The 18,243-nt window shown below is 41.7% G+C and overlaps 1 protein-coding gene across 4 annotated transcripts in view; it reads right to left on the bottom strand.

The window, feature by feature from the left end:
- LOC132891066 (Fanconi anemia group A protein) overlaps window positions 1-15,038 on the bottom strand; it is a 41,740-nt gene extending 26,702 nt beyond the window's left edge. For 2 of the 4 annotated variants that reach the window (XR_009655258.1, XM_060928542.1), the window contains exons 1-3: window positions 14,718-15,038; window positions 10,972-11,084; window positions 10,497-10,593 (exon numbers count right to left, since the gene is read on the bottom strand). Coding sequence is in view for 3 of the 4 variants with exons in the window: in XM_060928542.1 (XP_060784525.1) it covers window positions 10,497-10,593; window positions 10,972-11,084; window positions 14,718-14,775 (268 nt within the window). In the remaining variant the exon portion in view is untranslated. The remainder of the gene's footprint in view (window positions 1-10,496; window positions 10,594-10,971; window positions 11,085-14,717) is intronic. The other 2 variants (XM_060928541.1, XM_060928540.1) reach the window with 2 other exon arrangements.
- Between the last annotated feature and the right edge of the window lie 3,205 nt (window positions 15,039-18,243).

Below are 18,243 nucleotides of genomic sequence, written 5' to 3'. Positions count from 1 at the left end.
TTAGTAATCCGCCAACTCCGGCATTAGAGCCCTTACAGCGGGGCGAATGGGTGACGACTCGGCGGCGTAAGAGTAGAGCCAAAGCTACCGCTAAGGCTCGCCCACGGGAGCACCACTCCTCTCCACGTCATGTGTTGAACAGGTTTGCTCTCCTTAGTGATGCACCCACTGAGAAACCTGAAAGAGCTCTGGTTATAGGGGACTCTATCATACGGCACGTGAAATTAGCTCAGCCTTTAGGGGCACCAGCAGCTTTAGTCAGGTGTATACCGGGAGCCAGGGCGCCGGACATAGCAGGTAATCTTAGGGTCCTAGGCAAGCACAGGTTCTCAAAGATAGTTATCCATGCAGGAGCTAATGATATACACCTTTGTCAGTCTGAGGTTACTAAGAGTAACTTTGTAGAGGTGTTTAAATTAGCGAAGGCGATGTCCGATGCTGTAGTATGCTCTGGCCCCATCCCAATGCGGCGTGGCGATGTAGCTTACAGCAGGTTATGGACGCTGAACTGCTGGTTGTCCAGGTGGTGCTTTGAAAACAGTGTGGGCTTTATAGATAATTGGGCTAATTTTGAGGGCACTGCTGGCCTGTTAGGGCGGGACGGTATCCATCCCACTCGGGAAGGTGCTGCTCTCATTTCCTGCAGCATAGGTCATAGTCTCAGAACAGGTCTAGTTAATTTCTGACAATCCAGAGCCAAGGCCAGGGAGCAGACGAACAGGCTAAACCGACTGTCTGCTAGCTGCACAGAGTCGTCACTCAGGGTCCACTACATCGAGACTGTGTCTGTTCCCCGAGCTCAACAAAAAGGTAGAAATACTCAGTTTGTTCCAGTAACCTAATCAATATAAAATTAGATCATACTGACTGTACAGCTGCTGCCAGCACCTTTGATCTAAAGGTGGGGCTATTAAATATTAGATCTCTTACATCTAAAGCGCTAATGGTTAATGAACTCATTACTGATCAGGAGTTTAATGTACTTTGTTTAACTGAAACATGGATTAAGCCAAATGAATATACAACCCCGATTCCAAAAAAGTTGGGACAAAATACAAATTGTAAAAAAAAAACGGAATGCAATAATTTACAAAATCTTAAAAACTGATATTGTATTCACAATAGAACATAGACAACATATCAAATGTCGAAAGTGAGACATTTTGAAATTTCTTGCCAAATATTGGCTCATTTGAAATTTCATGACAGCAACACATCTCAAAAAAGTTGGGACAGGGGCAATAAGAGGCTGGAAAAGTTAAAGGTACAAAAAAGGAACAGCTGGAGGACCAAATTGCAACTCATTAGGTCAATTGGCAATAGGTCATTAACATGACTGGGTATAAAAAGAGCATCTTGGAGTGGCAGCGGCTCTCAGAAGTAAAGATGGGAAGAGGATCACCAATCCCCCTAATTCTGCACCGACAAATAGTGGAGCAATATCAGAAAGGAGTTCGACAGTGTAAAATTGCAAAGAGTTTGAACATATCATCATCTACAGTGCATAATATCATCAAAAGATTCAGAGAATCTGGAAGAATCTCTGTGCGTAAGGGTCAAGGCCGGAAAACCATACTGGGTGCCCGTGATCTTCGGGCCCTTAGACGGCACTGCATCACATACAGGCATGCTTCTGTATTGGAAATCACAAAATGGGCTCAGGAATATTTCCAGAGAACATTATCTGTGAACACAATTCACCGTGCCATCCGCCGTTGCCAGCTAAAACTCTATAGTTCAAAGAAGAAGCCGCATCTAAACATGATCCAGAAGCGCAGACGTCTTCTCTGGGCCAAGGCTCATTTAAAATGGACTGTGGCAAAGTGGAAAACTGTTCTGTGGTCAGACGAATCAAAATGTGAAGTTCTTTATGGAAATCAGGGACGCCGTGTCATTCGGACTAAAGAGGAGAAGGACGACCCGAGTTATCAGCGCTCAGTTCAGAAGCCTGCATCTCTGATGGTATGGGGTTGCATTAGTGCGTGTGGCATGGGCAGCTTACACATCTGGAAAGACACCATCAATGCTGAAAGGTATATCCAACATATGCTCCCATCCAGACGACGTCTCTTTCAGGGAAGACCTTGCATTTTCCAACATGACAATGCCAAACCACATACTGCATCAATTACAGCATCATGGCTGCGTAGAAGAAGGGTCCGGGTACTGAACTGGCCAGCCTGCAGTCCAGATCTTTCACCCATAGAAAACATTTGGCGCATCATAAAACGGAAGATACGACAAAAAAGACCTAAGACAGTTGAGCAACTAGAATCCTACATTAGACAAGAATGGGTTAACATTCCTCTCCCTAAACTTGAGCAACTTGTCTCCTCAGTCCCCAGACGTTTACAGACTGTTGTAAAGAGAAAAGGGGATGTCTCACAGTGGGAAACATGGCCTTGTCCCAACTTTGAGATGTGTTGTTGTCATGAAATTTAAAATCCCCTAATTTTTCTCTTTAAATGATACATTTTCTCAGTTTAAACATTTGATATGTCATCTATGTTCTATTCTGAATAAAATATGGAATTTTGAAACTTCCACATCATTGCATTCCATTTTTATTTACAATTTGTACTTTGTCCCAACTTTTTTGGAATCGGGGTTGTATAGCATTAAATGAAGCGAGTCCTCCTGGATACAGTTATATACACCAGCCTCGTCTAACTGGCAGAGGAGGAGGCGTCGCGGTTATTTATAATAATTATCTAGGTGTAACACAAAAACCTGGTTATAAATTTAATACATTTGAAGTTCTTCATGCCAATATGTATGTAGCCTCGAAAAATAGGTCTACCCAGTTAATTCCGTTACTTATTATTTACAGGCCCCCGGGGCCATATTCTGAGTTTCTTTCTGAATTTGCAGATTTTATCTCAGATTTGGTTATTTCCTTAGACAAAGCTTTAGTTGTTGGAGATTTTAATATTCACTTCGATAACCCAGAAGACCCTTTAAAAACAGCATTTGTGTCCATTTTAGATTCAGTCGGGATTAATCAGAATGTCATAGGACCGACCCATAATGGTGGTCACACCCTTGATCTAATACTAACATTCGGGTTAAACGTAGAAAATATAGTCACACTTCCACAGTCTGAAGTTCTCAGATCATTATCTCATCTCATTCAAACTATGTCTGAGTAATAATATATGCACCTCACCACGCTACTGTATTAAACGTACATTCACGCCAACTACTGCACAGAGCTTTATAAATGATCTCCCAGAGTTATCAACTTTGATCGGGTCACTGTCAGCCCCTGCAGAACTTGATCAGGCAACTGAATGCTTAGAGTCAACATTCCGCCATACTTTAGATAATGTAGCTCCTCTAAAAAGGAAAATGATCAGAAAGAAAAAATTAGCACCCTGGCATAATGGTGACACTCGCACTATAAAACAGGCCACTCGAAAATTGGAACCTAAATGGCGTCAAACAAAATTGGTAGTGTTCAAATTAGCATAGCACGCCTAGAAATTCATATATTTTTTCACCAGTCAGCCGGACTAGTTCCCTTCCAAAGTAACTCGCCAAACAGAAAATCAACTCGCCAAAATTTGTTCATGTATGAATTTTACTTCTGTCAAAAATAACACAAAAAGAGAGTAGTTACCATTGTTCATGACTAATGTGCATTTATTTCAAGACCCGAGTATTTTGATACTGTTGTTAAATACATAAATGAGAACAACACCGAGCACCATAATATAATATCAACAAATAATAATATATTGGAAAACTTGGCAACTTGGTGTACGAGTATTGAAAACAAATATACTGTGTTCCAAATTATTATGCAACAAGTGTTTAAGAGTGGTAAGGTAAGATATTTTTTGTTTGTCAGTTAAACTCATGAATGGTAATGTGTATCAGGGCTCTGTATATCACTGAAACCAACTGAAGACACCTGTGCTAATTAGTTTGGCAGGTGAGTCCAATTAAAGGGGAAACTACTAAAGAAGGTTGTCCCACATTTTTAAGCAGGCTACCATTTTCAACCAAAATGGGCAAGAAAAAGGACCTGTCGGCTGCTGAAAAGCAACAAATAGTTGAATGTTTGGGTCAAGGCATGGCAACAATCAAAATTGCCAAGAGACTTCATCGCGATCATCGCACTATCAAGAAGTATGTAGCTGATTCAGAGCACACACGTGTGCGTGCTGATAATGGAAAATCCAGGACTCTTTCCTACAGGCAAATACGTTGGATCAAAAGAGCAGCTGTAAAAACGCCCTGTCATAGCAGCAGACAAGTTTTTGAAGCTGCTGGTGCCTCCAACGTGCCCCGAACAACAAGATGCAGGGTCCTCCAGGGGTTTGCAGCGGTGCGTAAGCCATCGTTTCGACCTCCCCTATTCATTGGACACAAGCAGAAACGGCTCCAGTGGGCCAGGCAATACATGAAGACTAACTTCAAAACTGTTCTGTTCACCGATGAATGTCGTGCAACCCTCGATGGTCCAGATGGATGGAGTGGTGGATGGTTGGTTGACGGCCACCCCATGCAAACAAGGCTACGGCGCCAACAAGGAGGTGTTGGAGTGATGTTTTGGGCTGGAATCATGGGGAGAGAGATTGTCGGCCCTTTTAGGATCCCTGACGGTGTGAAGATGACATCCATAACGTATGTGGAGTTCCTCAAAGAACACTTCCTGCCATGGTTCAAAAGGAAGAATCGTGCTTTTCGAAACAAGATCATTTTCATGCATGACAATGCACCATGTCATGCTGCAAAGAATACATCTGCATCTCTGGCTGCAATGGGCATCAAAGGAGACAAACTTATGGTGTGGCCCCCATCCTCCCCTGACCTCAACCCTATTGAGAACCTTTGGAGCATCATCAAGAGAAGGGTTTATGATGGTGGGAGGCAGTTCACATCTCAACAACAGCTCTGGGAGGCTATTCTGTCCTCATGCAAGGCAGTTCCAGCAGATACTATCCAAAAACTGACAAATTCAATGGATGGAAGACTTGAAAAGGTCCTTTTCAACAAGGGGTCCTATGTTCAGATGTGACTTCACTTGTGATAATGTTTTGATTTAAATAGTGTTTGATTTCAGTTACATTTCAGTTAGTCATGACCTGCTAATGTTTCTAATTTCACACATGACCATTTTTTGTTCTTTATGACAATAAAATGTTTGGAAACTCAATTGTGCGTAATAATTTGGAACATGCATTTTGGGTGCATTTGTGTTTTTTATTTCTTAAAAATGTACTGTTATCATTGGGAGGTTCGTTCAAAAACATTTGAATTGTACTCTAATGGTTGATGACTGGAAAATCATGATGACTGCCATTAATATAGATAATTTAGGAAAATCTGAGAAAATATGATTTGCATAATAATTTGGAACATAGTCATACTTACTATCATGACTATAGCACCCAAAATATGTCCAACATGCTTTCTGTATTTAACCATTTATGAGAGAGAAACCATTAGGAGCTTCATATTGACAAGGAATCAACTTGAAAAACGTAATTATTCCATAAAAATCGTATCGCAGCCGAGGCCTACCCTGCTCCCACGCTTGCTTACAAGTCCTTTGCCGTTTCTCCTCTTCAGACTGAGGTCGCTTTGTCCCCGTCTCTGGCGGTTTCTGTACACCTTTCAGAAAATTCTACATCGCAACGTAGCTTTGGCAGATGTAAACAATAACAAAAACACGTGTTTAAATGGGCGATAATGTGGCCACATCTATTGAATTTGATAACGTGATGTGGCAGCGGGGGCGTGGCCAAGCGTCAGTCTGTGAATGGAAGGCGGAGTTAGGGAAGGTAAGTGGTGGAATCACTGCACCTGATGGGGATTAACCTGTGTTTGTGTATCTTCCCCAGTGACCACGCCCTTTAAAAGGAGAGGAAAGCAGAGAAAGGGAGCTCTCTCTCCCCAACCAGAACACGTGTGTGCGTGAGCGCACGCGGCTGGGAAGTGATAAAAGGCTGAAAAGCTAGCAATAAATAGTTCATTGAGAACTCAGTTCTGGCCTGCCGTGCTTCTGTGCTCCACCCACCAGGTCCAATACTACACGTGATGACCGCAATATTCAACGAGATGCATTATATGAGTGATTCCACACTTATGGGTACTGAAATGGGGACAAGAACTTATTTTTAAAAATTCACCTAAAACCATTTCTTTTTTTACCATCAGGTCACAAAACATGTAATCTTTAATGAATGATATGTTAAAAGATAACTTTAATTTTCTGAGATGTAATAAAAACATATTTATATGCCAAAGTCAAGCCTATGAGTTCCAAAATGATGTCTGTTACATTACTTCTGTTACGATTGTCCATCTCGCGTCTGTTACAAATTAATTACAATCTAGCTATATACCATGTTAATCTTATTGAAAGAATGTGTATGTTTATTCTACTACACACGTTTATTAATTATATTTGCTAAAACATCACCTTCCTATGTTTCAAAAAGTAATTCTACATTGTTAAAATTGAGAATATATATGTCCACAACACTTCTGTTACGTTCTGACTTTGGCATATAAATATGTTTTTATTACATCTCAGAAAATTAAAGTTATCTTTTAACATATCATTCATTAAAGATTACATGTTTTGTGACCTGATGGTAAAAAAAGAAATGGCTTTAGGTGAATTTTTAAAAATAAAGTTCATGTCCCCATTTCAGTACCCATAAGCGTGGAATCACTCATATGCATGCGCAGTAGTGAAAAAGCTGACAGCCTGACTCGTACACGATATGATTCGGTATTTTCCGTCCTGTCGATAAACACATCGATTAACACAGACACGGCACGCGCTTAATATGTGGCGGCTTTAGTTGACGGTGTGTCTGAATCTTCGCTTCATATATATTTTTTATTTCCAACTAGCCAGCCGGGCTGGCTAGTGACAGGAATTACCTGCCAAATGACAAATTAAGTCGCCTCGGGCGACCGGACCACCGCAAATTTCGAGCCCTGCATAGAAGGAGAGCTTCCTGAAGTATAGAAAAGCTCTTAGTGCTGCAAGATCAACATATCTCTCCTCCCTGATAGAAGATAACAAAAATAATCCTAGATTCCTATTTAATACTGTAGCAAAATTAACCAGGAATAAGTCCACTATAGACACATGCACACCTGCAGTCTGTCGTAGCAACGACTTCATGAATTTTTTTAATGACAAAATTGAGAATATCCAACAAAAAATTCAAACTACTAATTTAAGGTCAGACAATGTAAGTGACCCTGTAGTTAACAATATAACTGTATCAGATCATCAGTTAGAATGTTTTACTCCCCTTAGAGAAACTGAATTACTTTCATTAATCTCGGCATCAAAAGCCTCAACTTGTGTACTAGATCCCTTACCTACACGTCTATTCAAACAGATAATACCTGAAGTAATTGAACCGCTTCTAAAAATAATAAATTCTTCTCTTACGATTGGCTATGTACCCAAATCCTTTAAACTAGCAGTTATCAAACCCCTGATTAAAAAACCTGACCTTGATCCCTGTCAGCTGTCCAATTATCGGCCAATATCAAACCTCCCCTTTATCTCCAAGATCCTTGAAAAAGCTGTGGCACAGCAGTTATGCTCATATTTACATAGGAATAACATCCATGAAATGTATCAGTCAGGATTTAGACCTCATCATAGCACAGAGACAGCACTGGTTAAAGTAGTAAACGACCTACTGTTGGCGTCTGATCAGGGCTGTGTCTCGCTACTTGTGTTGCTTGACCTTAGTGCAGCATTTGATACCATTGATCATTCCATTCTTCTGGATAGACTAGAAAATGTTGTGGGAGTTAAGGGAACGGCCCTCTCCTGGCTCAGCTCTTATTTAACTGATAGCTATCAGTATGTTGATATAAATGGTGATATTTCTAGACGTACCGAGGTAAAGTTTGGTGCTCTACACGGTTCTGTCTTGGGTCCACTGCTTTTTTCTTTATATATGTTCCCTCTGGGCGATATTATTCGTAAACATTGTATTAGTTTCCCCTGTTATGCTGATGACACACAGTTGTACGTTTCTGCAAAACCTAATGAGAGACACCAGCTTAATAGAATTGAGGAATGTGTGAAGGACATTAGACACTGGATGCTTATTAATTTCCTCCTGCTTAACTCTGACAAGACTGAAGTACTTGTACTCGGACCACATGCAGCTAGAAGTAAGTTTTCTGATTCCACAGTGACTCTGGATGGCCTTTCTGTTTCTTCACGTGCAGCAGTAAAAGACCTCGGAGTGATTATTGACCCCAGTCTTTCATTTGAAACTCACATTGATAACATCACCCGGATAGCTTTCTTTCATCTCAGAAATATTGCTAAGATAAGAAATTTAATGTCACTACATGACGCAGAAAAACTAGTTCATGCTTTTGTTCCCTCCAGGTTGGATTATTGTAATGCCTTACTGTCTGGATGTTCCAATAAGTGCATAAACAAGCTCCAGTTAGTTCAAAATGCAGCAGCAAGAGTCCTTACTAGAACTAGAAAATATGACCCCATCACCCCTGTCTTATCCACACTGCATTGGCTCCCAATCAAATTTCGTATTGATTATAAAATACTACTATTGACCTTTAAAGCACTGAATGGTCTCGCACCACAGTACCTGAGTGAACTTCTGCTCCTCTATGACCCGCCACGCCTACTTAGATCAAAAGGTGCAGGCTATCTGCTGGTACCTCGTATAGTGAAGGCTACATCAGGGGGCGGAGCCTTTTCTTACAAAGCCCCACTGTTATGGAACAGCCTTCCAAGTAATGTTCGGGAATCAGACACAGTCTCAGTGTTTAAGTCTCGGCTGAAAACAGATCTGTTTAGTCAAGCCTTGTGTTAATGGTGTTTATGAGGTAAAGGAGTAGATCTGGAGGATCCTCAGACAGAGTGTTTTGGTAAACTGGGATGTATGGATGCTGTCAGTCCCCACTCGCTTGCTCACTCGAGTTTGTTGATGGTGTAGTGGCTGCTGCTTTATGTCCCGGGGCCCCTCATGCCTGTGTTACCTTCTGGCTCTCCCCTTTTAGTCATGCTCTCATAGTTAGTTGCCGGAGTCCCTGCTTGTGCTCAGTGCAATATGTATTCTGTTCCTACTTATTCAGGTGGCATTGGGCATACCTAACAGCCTGGGTTTTCTCTCTTCTTCTCTCCCCCTGTCCCTCTGAGTAACATGTCGGTCCTGGGATGGAGATACTGACCTCTTCTGCTCCTCGGACCTGCCTGATCCATCCTGGTGCCCTGTGTCTAGTTGGAGTCTCATCGCATCGCTCCTGTGGAGGACGGCCCCATGTGGACAGTTGGGGGTCGCGCCTGGAGGACGCTCTGGACTCTTGCAGTGGTGCTTTTGTGGCTGGGGACTGCAGTTGACTTGCTGACTTTAGGACTGCAGTTGTCGTGAACGGTTTTGCGCTCGGGTTTCCGTCGGTGGGAGGTTTATAGCATCAGTGAGGCTGACTTTATGTTAGGACTGTTAATGTTATAGTCATGTTGTCTCTGTTGTTGCCCAAATAAGGATGGGTTCCCTTTTGAGTCTGGTTCCTCTCGAGGTTTCTTCCTCATGTCGTCTGAGGGAGTTTTTCCTTGCCACCGTCGCCACAGGCTTCATCATTGGGGATAGATTAGGGATAAAATTAGCTCATGTTTTAAGTCGTTCAAATTCTGTAAAGCTGCTTTGCGACAATGTTTATTGTTAAAAGCGCGATACAAATACACTTGACTTGTTTTCCCTCCAAAGGTTCTGAAACCTTGTTAGGGTCCATGGCATCATGAACTCCATGAAACACCAGGACATTTTAAATCAGAATCTGGCTCCTCTGTCAGGAAACTAAAACCGGGTCGTCGTTGGATCTTCCAGCAGGACGATGATCTGAAGCGTCTGTCCAAATCAACACTAAAATGGTTCACTGAGAATCACAGAATCGAGCTTCTGCCCTGAACATCTCAGTCCCCTGAGCTGAACCCCAGTGGAACCCTGTGGGCGGAGCTGAAGAGGAGAGAGAGAGCACAAGAGAGGGTCGAGGACCCTGGATGATCTGGAGAGACTGTGTAAAGAGGAATGGGCTCAATGCCCCGCTCTGGATCTCCAACCTTACAGAATGTTCTAAGAGAGACTCAGTGCTGTTTTACTGACAAAGGGAGGGTGTACCGAGTATTAATGCAGGGATGCCAATAATAGTAGCACATGTGTTTGTGTTGAAAATAATTACTTCGTGATGAGAGATTTGTTTTTCTCTGAATAACTTTTTCCTAATCAAAGGTTGGATTTTTCCTCTTTATTCCAGTGTGAGATAAAGTGACTTCACCAAGAGTTGGATTTTTCAAACCTTCACAAGAAGTGCCAATAATTACTGTAATTATATTGTTTTGTTAAAATATTATTTCATAGTTACATTTCCATATTGCCCAACTCCACACTGACCACACATCACTCAAGTAAACAGGTTTTCTTTGTAATGAATGATTTGGGTTGGTGTGAGGGTCATCAGGAGGTCGGACTCACCCAGCACATTCACTGTGATCTCTCCAACACGGAGCACACTCCCATCTGCCACAGCTGAACTCACCTCACAGGTGTGTGCGTGACCTCCTGCACCTGTCTGTGAACACCACACAAACATCACTGTGAGGGCAAAGTCGAGTTCAGCAAGTTCACTATGCAGTACACAAGTACAGAGAGCTGAATCATGATGATCATCAGTGGAGATGATTCACAACAATCTGTTCATAATCATCATCATATCACTGACTCACAGACTGACACAGTGACAGACCGGCAGACTCGTTAACTGAAAAATTAAACACAAGCAATGGGAGTCTGAAAGAAACTTTTCAGGAACATGAGGAGAGAGGGAACTGATTGTGCATCCATTCAGTTTCACACTGGAACACACAGATCCTGAGCACAGAGAGAGGGATCTAATGCAGTTTATCATCAGGATGCAGTTCCACACTCATGGTAATGAACACACACTCACGGCAGTTTCCTGAAGGAGGGCGGAGATGTTCTGGTTGCGGTTGATCAGATTGATGGACGCTTCCTGAAGCTCACTCTGACTCTGGAACCTCCGCTTCCTCCCAAGACGACTTGCTGAAAAATAAAGACATCCATGTGTTTATCACACACACACACACACACACACACACACACACACACACACACACACACAGAGTTCAGATATATCTCATTCTTCTCAGCAAGTATATGCTCACTAAAACCTGAGGGGGAAAAGCACGGCACGTTCACTACAGTAAAACCTGAGGGGAAAAAAGGTGTGTGTGTTCACTAAAACCTGAGGGGAAAAAAGGTGTGTGTGTTCACTAAAACCTGAGGGGAAAAGCGCGGCGCGTTCACTACAGTAAAACGTGAGGGGGAAAAAGTGTGCGCGTTCACTACAGTAAAACCTGAGGGGGAAAAAGTTTGCGCGTTCACTACAGTAAAACGTGGGGGGGAAAAAGTGTGCGCGTTCACTACAGTAAAACCTGAGGGGATAAAAAAAGTGTGTGCGTTCACTACAGTAAAACCTGAGGGGGAAAAAGTGTGCGCGTTCACTACAGTAAAACCTGAGGGGATAAAAAAAAGTGTGCGCGTTCACTACAGTAAAACCTGAGGGGATAAAAAAAAGTGTGCGCGTTCACTACAGTAAAACGTGAGGGGATAAAAAAAAAGTGTGCGCGTTCACTACAGTAAAACCTGAGGGGATAAAAAAAAAGTGTGCGCGTTCACTACAGTAAAACCTGAGGGGATAAAAAAAAGTGTGCGCGTTCACTACAGTAAAACCTGAGGGGGAAAAGCGCGGCGCGTTCACTACAGTAAAACCTGAGGGGATAAAAAAAAAGTGTGCGCGTTCACTACAGTAAAACCTGAGGGGAAAAAAAGTGTGCGCGTTCACTACAGTAAAACGTGAGGGGATAAAAAAAAAAAGCGTGCGCGTTCACTACAGTAAAACCTGAGGGGGAAAAAGTGTGCGCGTTCACTACAGTAAAACCTGAGGGGATAAAAAAAAGTGTGCGCGTTCACTACAGTAAAACCTGAGGGGGAAAAAGTGTGTGCGTTCACTACAGTAAAACGTGAGGGGATAAAAGTGTGCGCGTTCACTACAGTAAAACGTGAGGGGATAAAAAAAAAGTGTGCGCGTTCACTACAGTAAAACCTGAGGGGATAAAAAAAGTGTGCGCGTTCGCTACAGTAAAACCTGAGGGGATAAAAAAAAGTATGTGTTCATTACAGTAAAACGTGAGGGGATAAAAAAAAGTGTGCGCGTTCACTACAGTAAAACCTGAGGGGATAAAAAAAAGTGTGTGTGTTCACTACAGTAAAACCTGAGGGGATAAAAAAAAAAGTGTGTGTGTTCACTACAGTAAAACGTGAGGGGATAAAAAAAAGTGTGTGTGTTCACTACAGTAAAACGTGAGGGGATAAAAAAAAGTGCGTGTGTTCACTACAGTAAAACGTGAGGGGATAAAAAAAAGTGTGCGTGTTCACTACAGTAAAACCTGAGGGGATAAAAAAAAGTGTGCGTGTTCACTACAGTAAAACCTGAGGGGATAAAAAAAAGTGTGCGCGTTCACTACAGTAAAACCTGAGGGGATAAAAAAAAAAGTGTGTGTGTTCACTACAGTAAAACCTGAGGGGATAAAAAAAGTGTGTGTGTTCACTACAGTAAAACCTGAGGGGATAAAAAAAGTGTGTGTTCACTACAGTAAAACCTGAGGGGATAAAAAAAGTGTGTGTGTTCACTACAGTAAAACCTGAGGGGATAAAAAAAGTGTGTGTGTTCACTACAGTAAAACCTGAGGGGATAAAAAAAGTGCGTGTGTTCACTACAGTAAAACCTGAGGGGATAAAAAAAGTGCGTGTGTTCACTACAGTAAAACCTGAGGGGATAAAAAAAGTGTGTGTTCACTACAGTAAAACCTGAGGGGATAAAAAAAAAAGTGTGTGTGTTCACTACAGTAAAACCTGAGGGGATAAAAAAAAGTGTGTGTGTTCACTACAGTAAAACCTGAGGGGATAAAAAAAAAGTGTGTGTGTTTACTACAGTAAAACCTGAGGGGATAAAAAAAGTGCGTGTTCACTACAGTAAAACCTGAGGGGATAAAAAAAGTGCGTGTTCACTACAGTAAAACCTGAGGGGATAAAAAAAGTGCGTGTGTTCACTACAGTAAAACCTGAGGGGATAAAAAAAGTGCATGTGTTCACTACAGCAAAACCTGAGGGGATAAAAAAAGTGTGTGTTCACTACAGCAAAACCTGAGGGGATAAAAAAAGTGCGTGTTCACTACAGTAAAACCTGAGGGGATAAAAAAAGTGTGTGTGTTCACTACAGTAAAACCTGAGGGGATAAAAAAAGTGCGTGTTCACTACAGTAAAACCTGAGGGGATAAAAAAAGTGCGTGTTCACTACAGTAAAACCTGAGGGGATAAAAAAAGTGTGTGTTCACTACAGTAAAACCTGAGGGGATAAAAAAAGTGCGTGTGTTCACTACAGTAAAACCTGAGGGGATAAAAAAAGTGCGTGTGTTCACTACAGTAAAACCTGAGGGGATAAAAAAAAAGTGTGTGTGTTTACTACAGTAAAACCTGAGGGGATAAAAAAAGTGCGTGTGTTCACTACAGTAAAACCTGAGGGGATAAAAAAAGTGTGTGTGTTCACTACAGTAAAACCTGAGGGGATAAAAAAAGTGCGTGTTCACTACAGTAAAACCTGAGGGGATAAAAAAAGTGCGTGTTCACTACAGTAAAACCTGAGGGGATAAAAAAAGTGTGTGTTCACTACAGTAAAACCTGAGGGGATAAAAAAAGTGCGTGTGTTCACTACAGTAAAACCTGAGGGGATAAAAAAAGTGCGTGTGTTCACTACAGTAAAACCTGAGGGGATAAAAAAAAAGTGTGTGTGTTTACTACAGTAAAACCTGAGGGGATAAAAAAAGTGCGTGTGTTCACTACAGTAAAACCTGAGGGGATAAAAAAAGTGTGTGTGTTCACTACAGCAAAACCTGAGGGGATAAAAAAAGTGTGTGTGTTCACTACAGCAAAACCTGAGGGGATAAAAAAAGTGTGTGTGTTCACTACAGTAAAACCTGAGGGGATAAAAAAAGTGTGTGTGTTCACTACAGTAAAACCTGAGGGGATAAAAAAAGTGTGTGTGTTCACTACAGTAAAACCTGAGGGGATAAAAAAAGTGTGTGTGTTCACTACAGTAAAACCTGAGGGGATAAAAAAAGTGTGTGTGTTCACTACAGCAAAACCTGAGGGGATAAAAAAAGTGCGTGTTCACTACAGTAAAACCTGAGGGGATAAAAAAAGTGTGTGTGTTCACTACAGTAAAACCTGAGGGGATAAAAAAAGTGTGTGTGTTCACTACAGTAAAACCTGAGGGGATAAAAAAAAGTGCGTGTGTTCACTACAGTAAAACCTGAGGGGATAAAAAAAGTGCGTGTGTTCACTACAGTAAAACCTGAGGGGATAAAAAAAGTGTGTGCGTTCACTACAGTAAAACCTGAGGGGATAAAAAAAGTGCGTGTGTTCACTACAGTAAAACCTGAGGGGATAAAAAAAAGTGCGTGTTCACTACAGTAAAACCTGAGGGGATAAAAAAAGTGTGTGCGTTCACTACAGCAAAACCTGAGGGGCAAAGTGTGTGTGTGTGTGTGTGTGTGTGTGTGTGTGTGTTCACTAAAACCTGAGGGGCAAAGTTTAGTTTCTTTGGTTGTTTCTTACCGATGAGTGATGTGAAGCTCCTTCTCTGTGTGGACTGTGAGAAACTCCAGTCCTCCATCCTGGATCAGATTATCGCTGATTAGTGTGTTTAAAACCGTATAGAAGTTAATCGTATCATTATAATTTCAGTTGTGATCTCACAATATTTATTTCTTTTCTCTCCGGTCACTCATCCTTAAACGCAGCTATTTCTTCCATCACTTCTCTGTTTACAGACCAGTTCACGCGACTGCACAGGCTGCATCTTAAACCGACACTTTATTCCCTAAGTTTGTGCACTACATAGGTTTCGAATTAAAGTCTTCGTCCCGCACTCCATTTCCAAAACAGAGAGGTTTGGGATGCAGCCTTTGGCCGTTCATGCGCAGGAGCTTCCTCCTCCCGCGCTTTCCTCTTAACTTTCTAATTGGCCCTCAGATGAAGCCTGACATCCAATCCACAGCGGAGAGAAGGAAAAGCCCCTCCCACAGGATGCGTGACCACTGGGGTTGCCATGTTGGCGAAAAGCCGCGTAATAAATCGTAAAAAGCCTGGATTTAATTATGACTGAATTAAAAATGGAAAATAAATCCGGTATGTGTTTAATAACGGATTATTCTGGAAGAAAGGAAACATGGCATGACGCTCACATCTGTAGAGTTAATTCTAATCTCTACCTCTCATTAGGAGAGCGTGTGTGTGAGTCAGCACTGACACACAGATTTACACTCCTGACGTCACGGCTCATGTGACCACAGACTGTCTGTAGAGCAGAGTGGACCAATCCCAGCTGCGCCCTTCCTCCCTAGATAGGGACACTGACTTCTGAGCCCTGTGTATTTCCACTGGAGAGGGACTGGGATCTCGCCATCACCGTGTGCGTTATGGTGTTACATTTATAGTCGTGAAAGCAAGTGATTAAATATTCATGATGCTCCTCTTTAATATTTAAATATGTTCGGCTCATTGTAAGGAGATTCTCTGGGAAGAGATCCATCATCCAGTTTAACACACACACACACACACACACACACACAATGATGTGATGGTGTATTATTATTATTAAGTTGATTATTTTCCCATAACACAACTTCATGTGTTTTATTCCCTTTATACCACAGCAGTTACAAATTATTCTTTATTACAGAATGACACCTCTTTATATATTCATTTAAATAATCAAGTCAAGTCAACTTTATTGTCAAATATGCTCTACATGCTCGACATACAGCACAGATGAAATATCAGTCCTCTCTGACCCACGGTGCAAACTGGCAATGCAATAAATAAAAATAGAATAATTGAAAAAACAAACAATATAAACACTCTAGATCGGAACTAGACAGACTAAACACTCAAACAATATAAACAGAATAAATAAACAGTATAAACACTAGATAAGAACAAGACAGACTAAACACTCAGACAATATAAACAGAATAAATAAACAGTATAAACACTAGATAACAACAAGACAGACTAAACACTTAAACAGACAATATAAACAGTATAAACACTCTAGATATTAACTAAACACTCATATACACTCTAGATATTAACTAAACACTCATACACACACACACACACACACACACACATAAATTGGTACAAATAACCAAACAGTCAAGGGCACTTGAGGTACAGCAGGTAAACATGAAACATGAAATAAGCAGAATAAACAAACTAGCAGCTGTTAAGGTGAGGTAGTGCGGAATAGTGCAAATGGGCGAGGTAAAGTGAGATGTGCGGCCCCTGAGTTCAGTGTGTTAATGAACGATGAGATGTATGTGTGTGTGTGTGTGTGTGTGTGTGTGTGTGTGTGTGTGTGTGTTGGGGGGGAAACTGTGAGGGTGACATGTCAGATGCTGAAGGGGGGGCAGGGGGGGCAGGGGTCAGAGGGGGGCAGAGGGGCAGAACAGGGAGGGAGTTGAGCCTCCTGACCGCCTGGTGAAAGAAACTGTTCTTGAGCCTGCTGGTTTTGGCCCGGAGACTCCGCAGTCTCCTCCCCGACGGCAGCAGGCTGAAGAGGCTATGAGATGGGTGGGTGGGGTCACCTGCAATCCTGATGGCTTTGCGGGTGAGGCGGGAGTTATAGATATCCATTAGAGAAGGGAGAGAGACACCAATGATTGGCACTGTATGAATATTCATGAGGTAGTCACTGTGATGGCATTTATAGAAACAGAGAAAGATGTAAACATAACACACGTCTTCCTGAACAGGAACTGAAGGCTCATTAAAGGTTCTGACTGCAGAGTTGAATTCTGGGTAAAATGTTCTGTTGCTGTTGGAGTTTGGAAATGTTGCACTGTTGCGCGCACACACACACTGTGTTTACTGTGTATAAATGTTTTGCCGAGATAAAAAGCATCCCGCATTTTACGATTCCAGGGATCACTGAAGCAAGTGAGCAACAATATCACATGACCACTGTGGGGTGTGTCTGACCTACTTTTAACCAAAACAAGTCGGTGTCTGGGCGAACATGGCGGCCTCCCCCCTCCACCAGCTTTTGTTTCACGGATCTATTCACGAAAGTCAACCACAAATTGCATCCCTGCGATTCAAAATTCTCCAAGGTCGAAGCCAAGTCACGGTGTTTTCTGCGCATAGCCATCTTGGTGTGACGCACTTCCATAGTTATGCTAATTAGTTAAAGCTCCTCGCATTCAGCTGTTTCCTGTTTACGTAGGGCTGTACTGTTTACCTCAAGAGGGAGGAAAACGATCCCAAAACGGAGAAAAGCGACCCTCAGCACATCAAAATGATCACATCTCATCTGCAGGATATTGTTTTTGCGAGACAGAGGAAAATGCCAACACAATAAAAAATTTGAAAATTTCTGATGACTTTGCAGTCAGCACTTTTAGTTGGTTACACTTTAACGCCTTGTTCCAATCCTTTCATTTGTACTTCCCCTTGGTTGAGTCCCCTTTGCTTTTCCATCACTATATCAGATCAAATGTGTCAATATGAACAATATACAGCTGTGTGTATATATATATATATATATATATATTACTACATTATCCTACTACGCATTACTAAGCTATCTAACTAGCATACTAACATCACTGTATACAGTTCAAAGGAAGTACAAATTACAATGAAAAGCTCAATTTAGAGAAGGAAATGAGCTCAGAACCTACCCAGAATGCTTTGCTGCAGTCAGTTTTCCTTTAAAAAAAATGGTGAATATTAGTTAATAAATACTTTACATGATGTGATGAGTTTTGGGTTGTATTTCATTCCAGTGGCACCATGATATGGAAGGATCTGCGCTACTACACTAATAAACTGTGGGCAAGTTAGCATGCTAATTAGTTTGTTAGCTCGCTGGTTAGCAAACCATTATGACTCTGTAGAAGGTTTAAAGAATGTAGACCTTATAAATCACTTTATTATTATTAGATACACACTTGTGATGTACATGTAAACGCTTCCACATTTTCAGACGGCTCGAGACTTTACGAGTCGTATCACAGAGCACTGTGCTAGCGGTTGATGCTAAGTCTGATTACAGTGTAATCTGAGTCTTTTCTTAGCA

Source organism: Neoarius graeffei, chromosome 8 (genome assembly GCF_027579695.1).
Source record: "Neoarius graeffei isolate fNeoGra1 chromosome 8, fNeoGra1.pri, whole genome shotgun sequence".
Lineage (NCBI taxonomy): Eukaryota > Metazoa > Chordata > Actinopteri > Siluriformes > Ariidae > Neoarius > Neoarius graeffei.
This window is presented reverse-complemented; position numbering and strand designations above follow the sequence as displayed.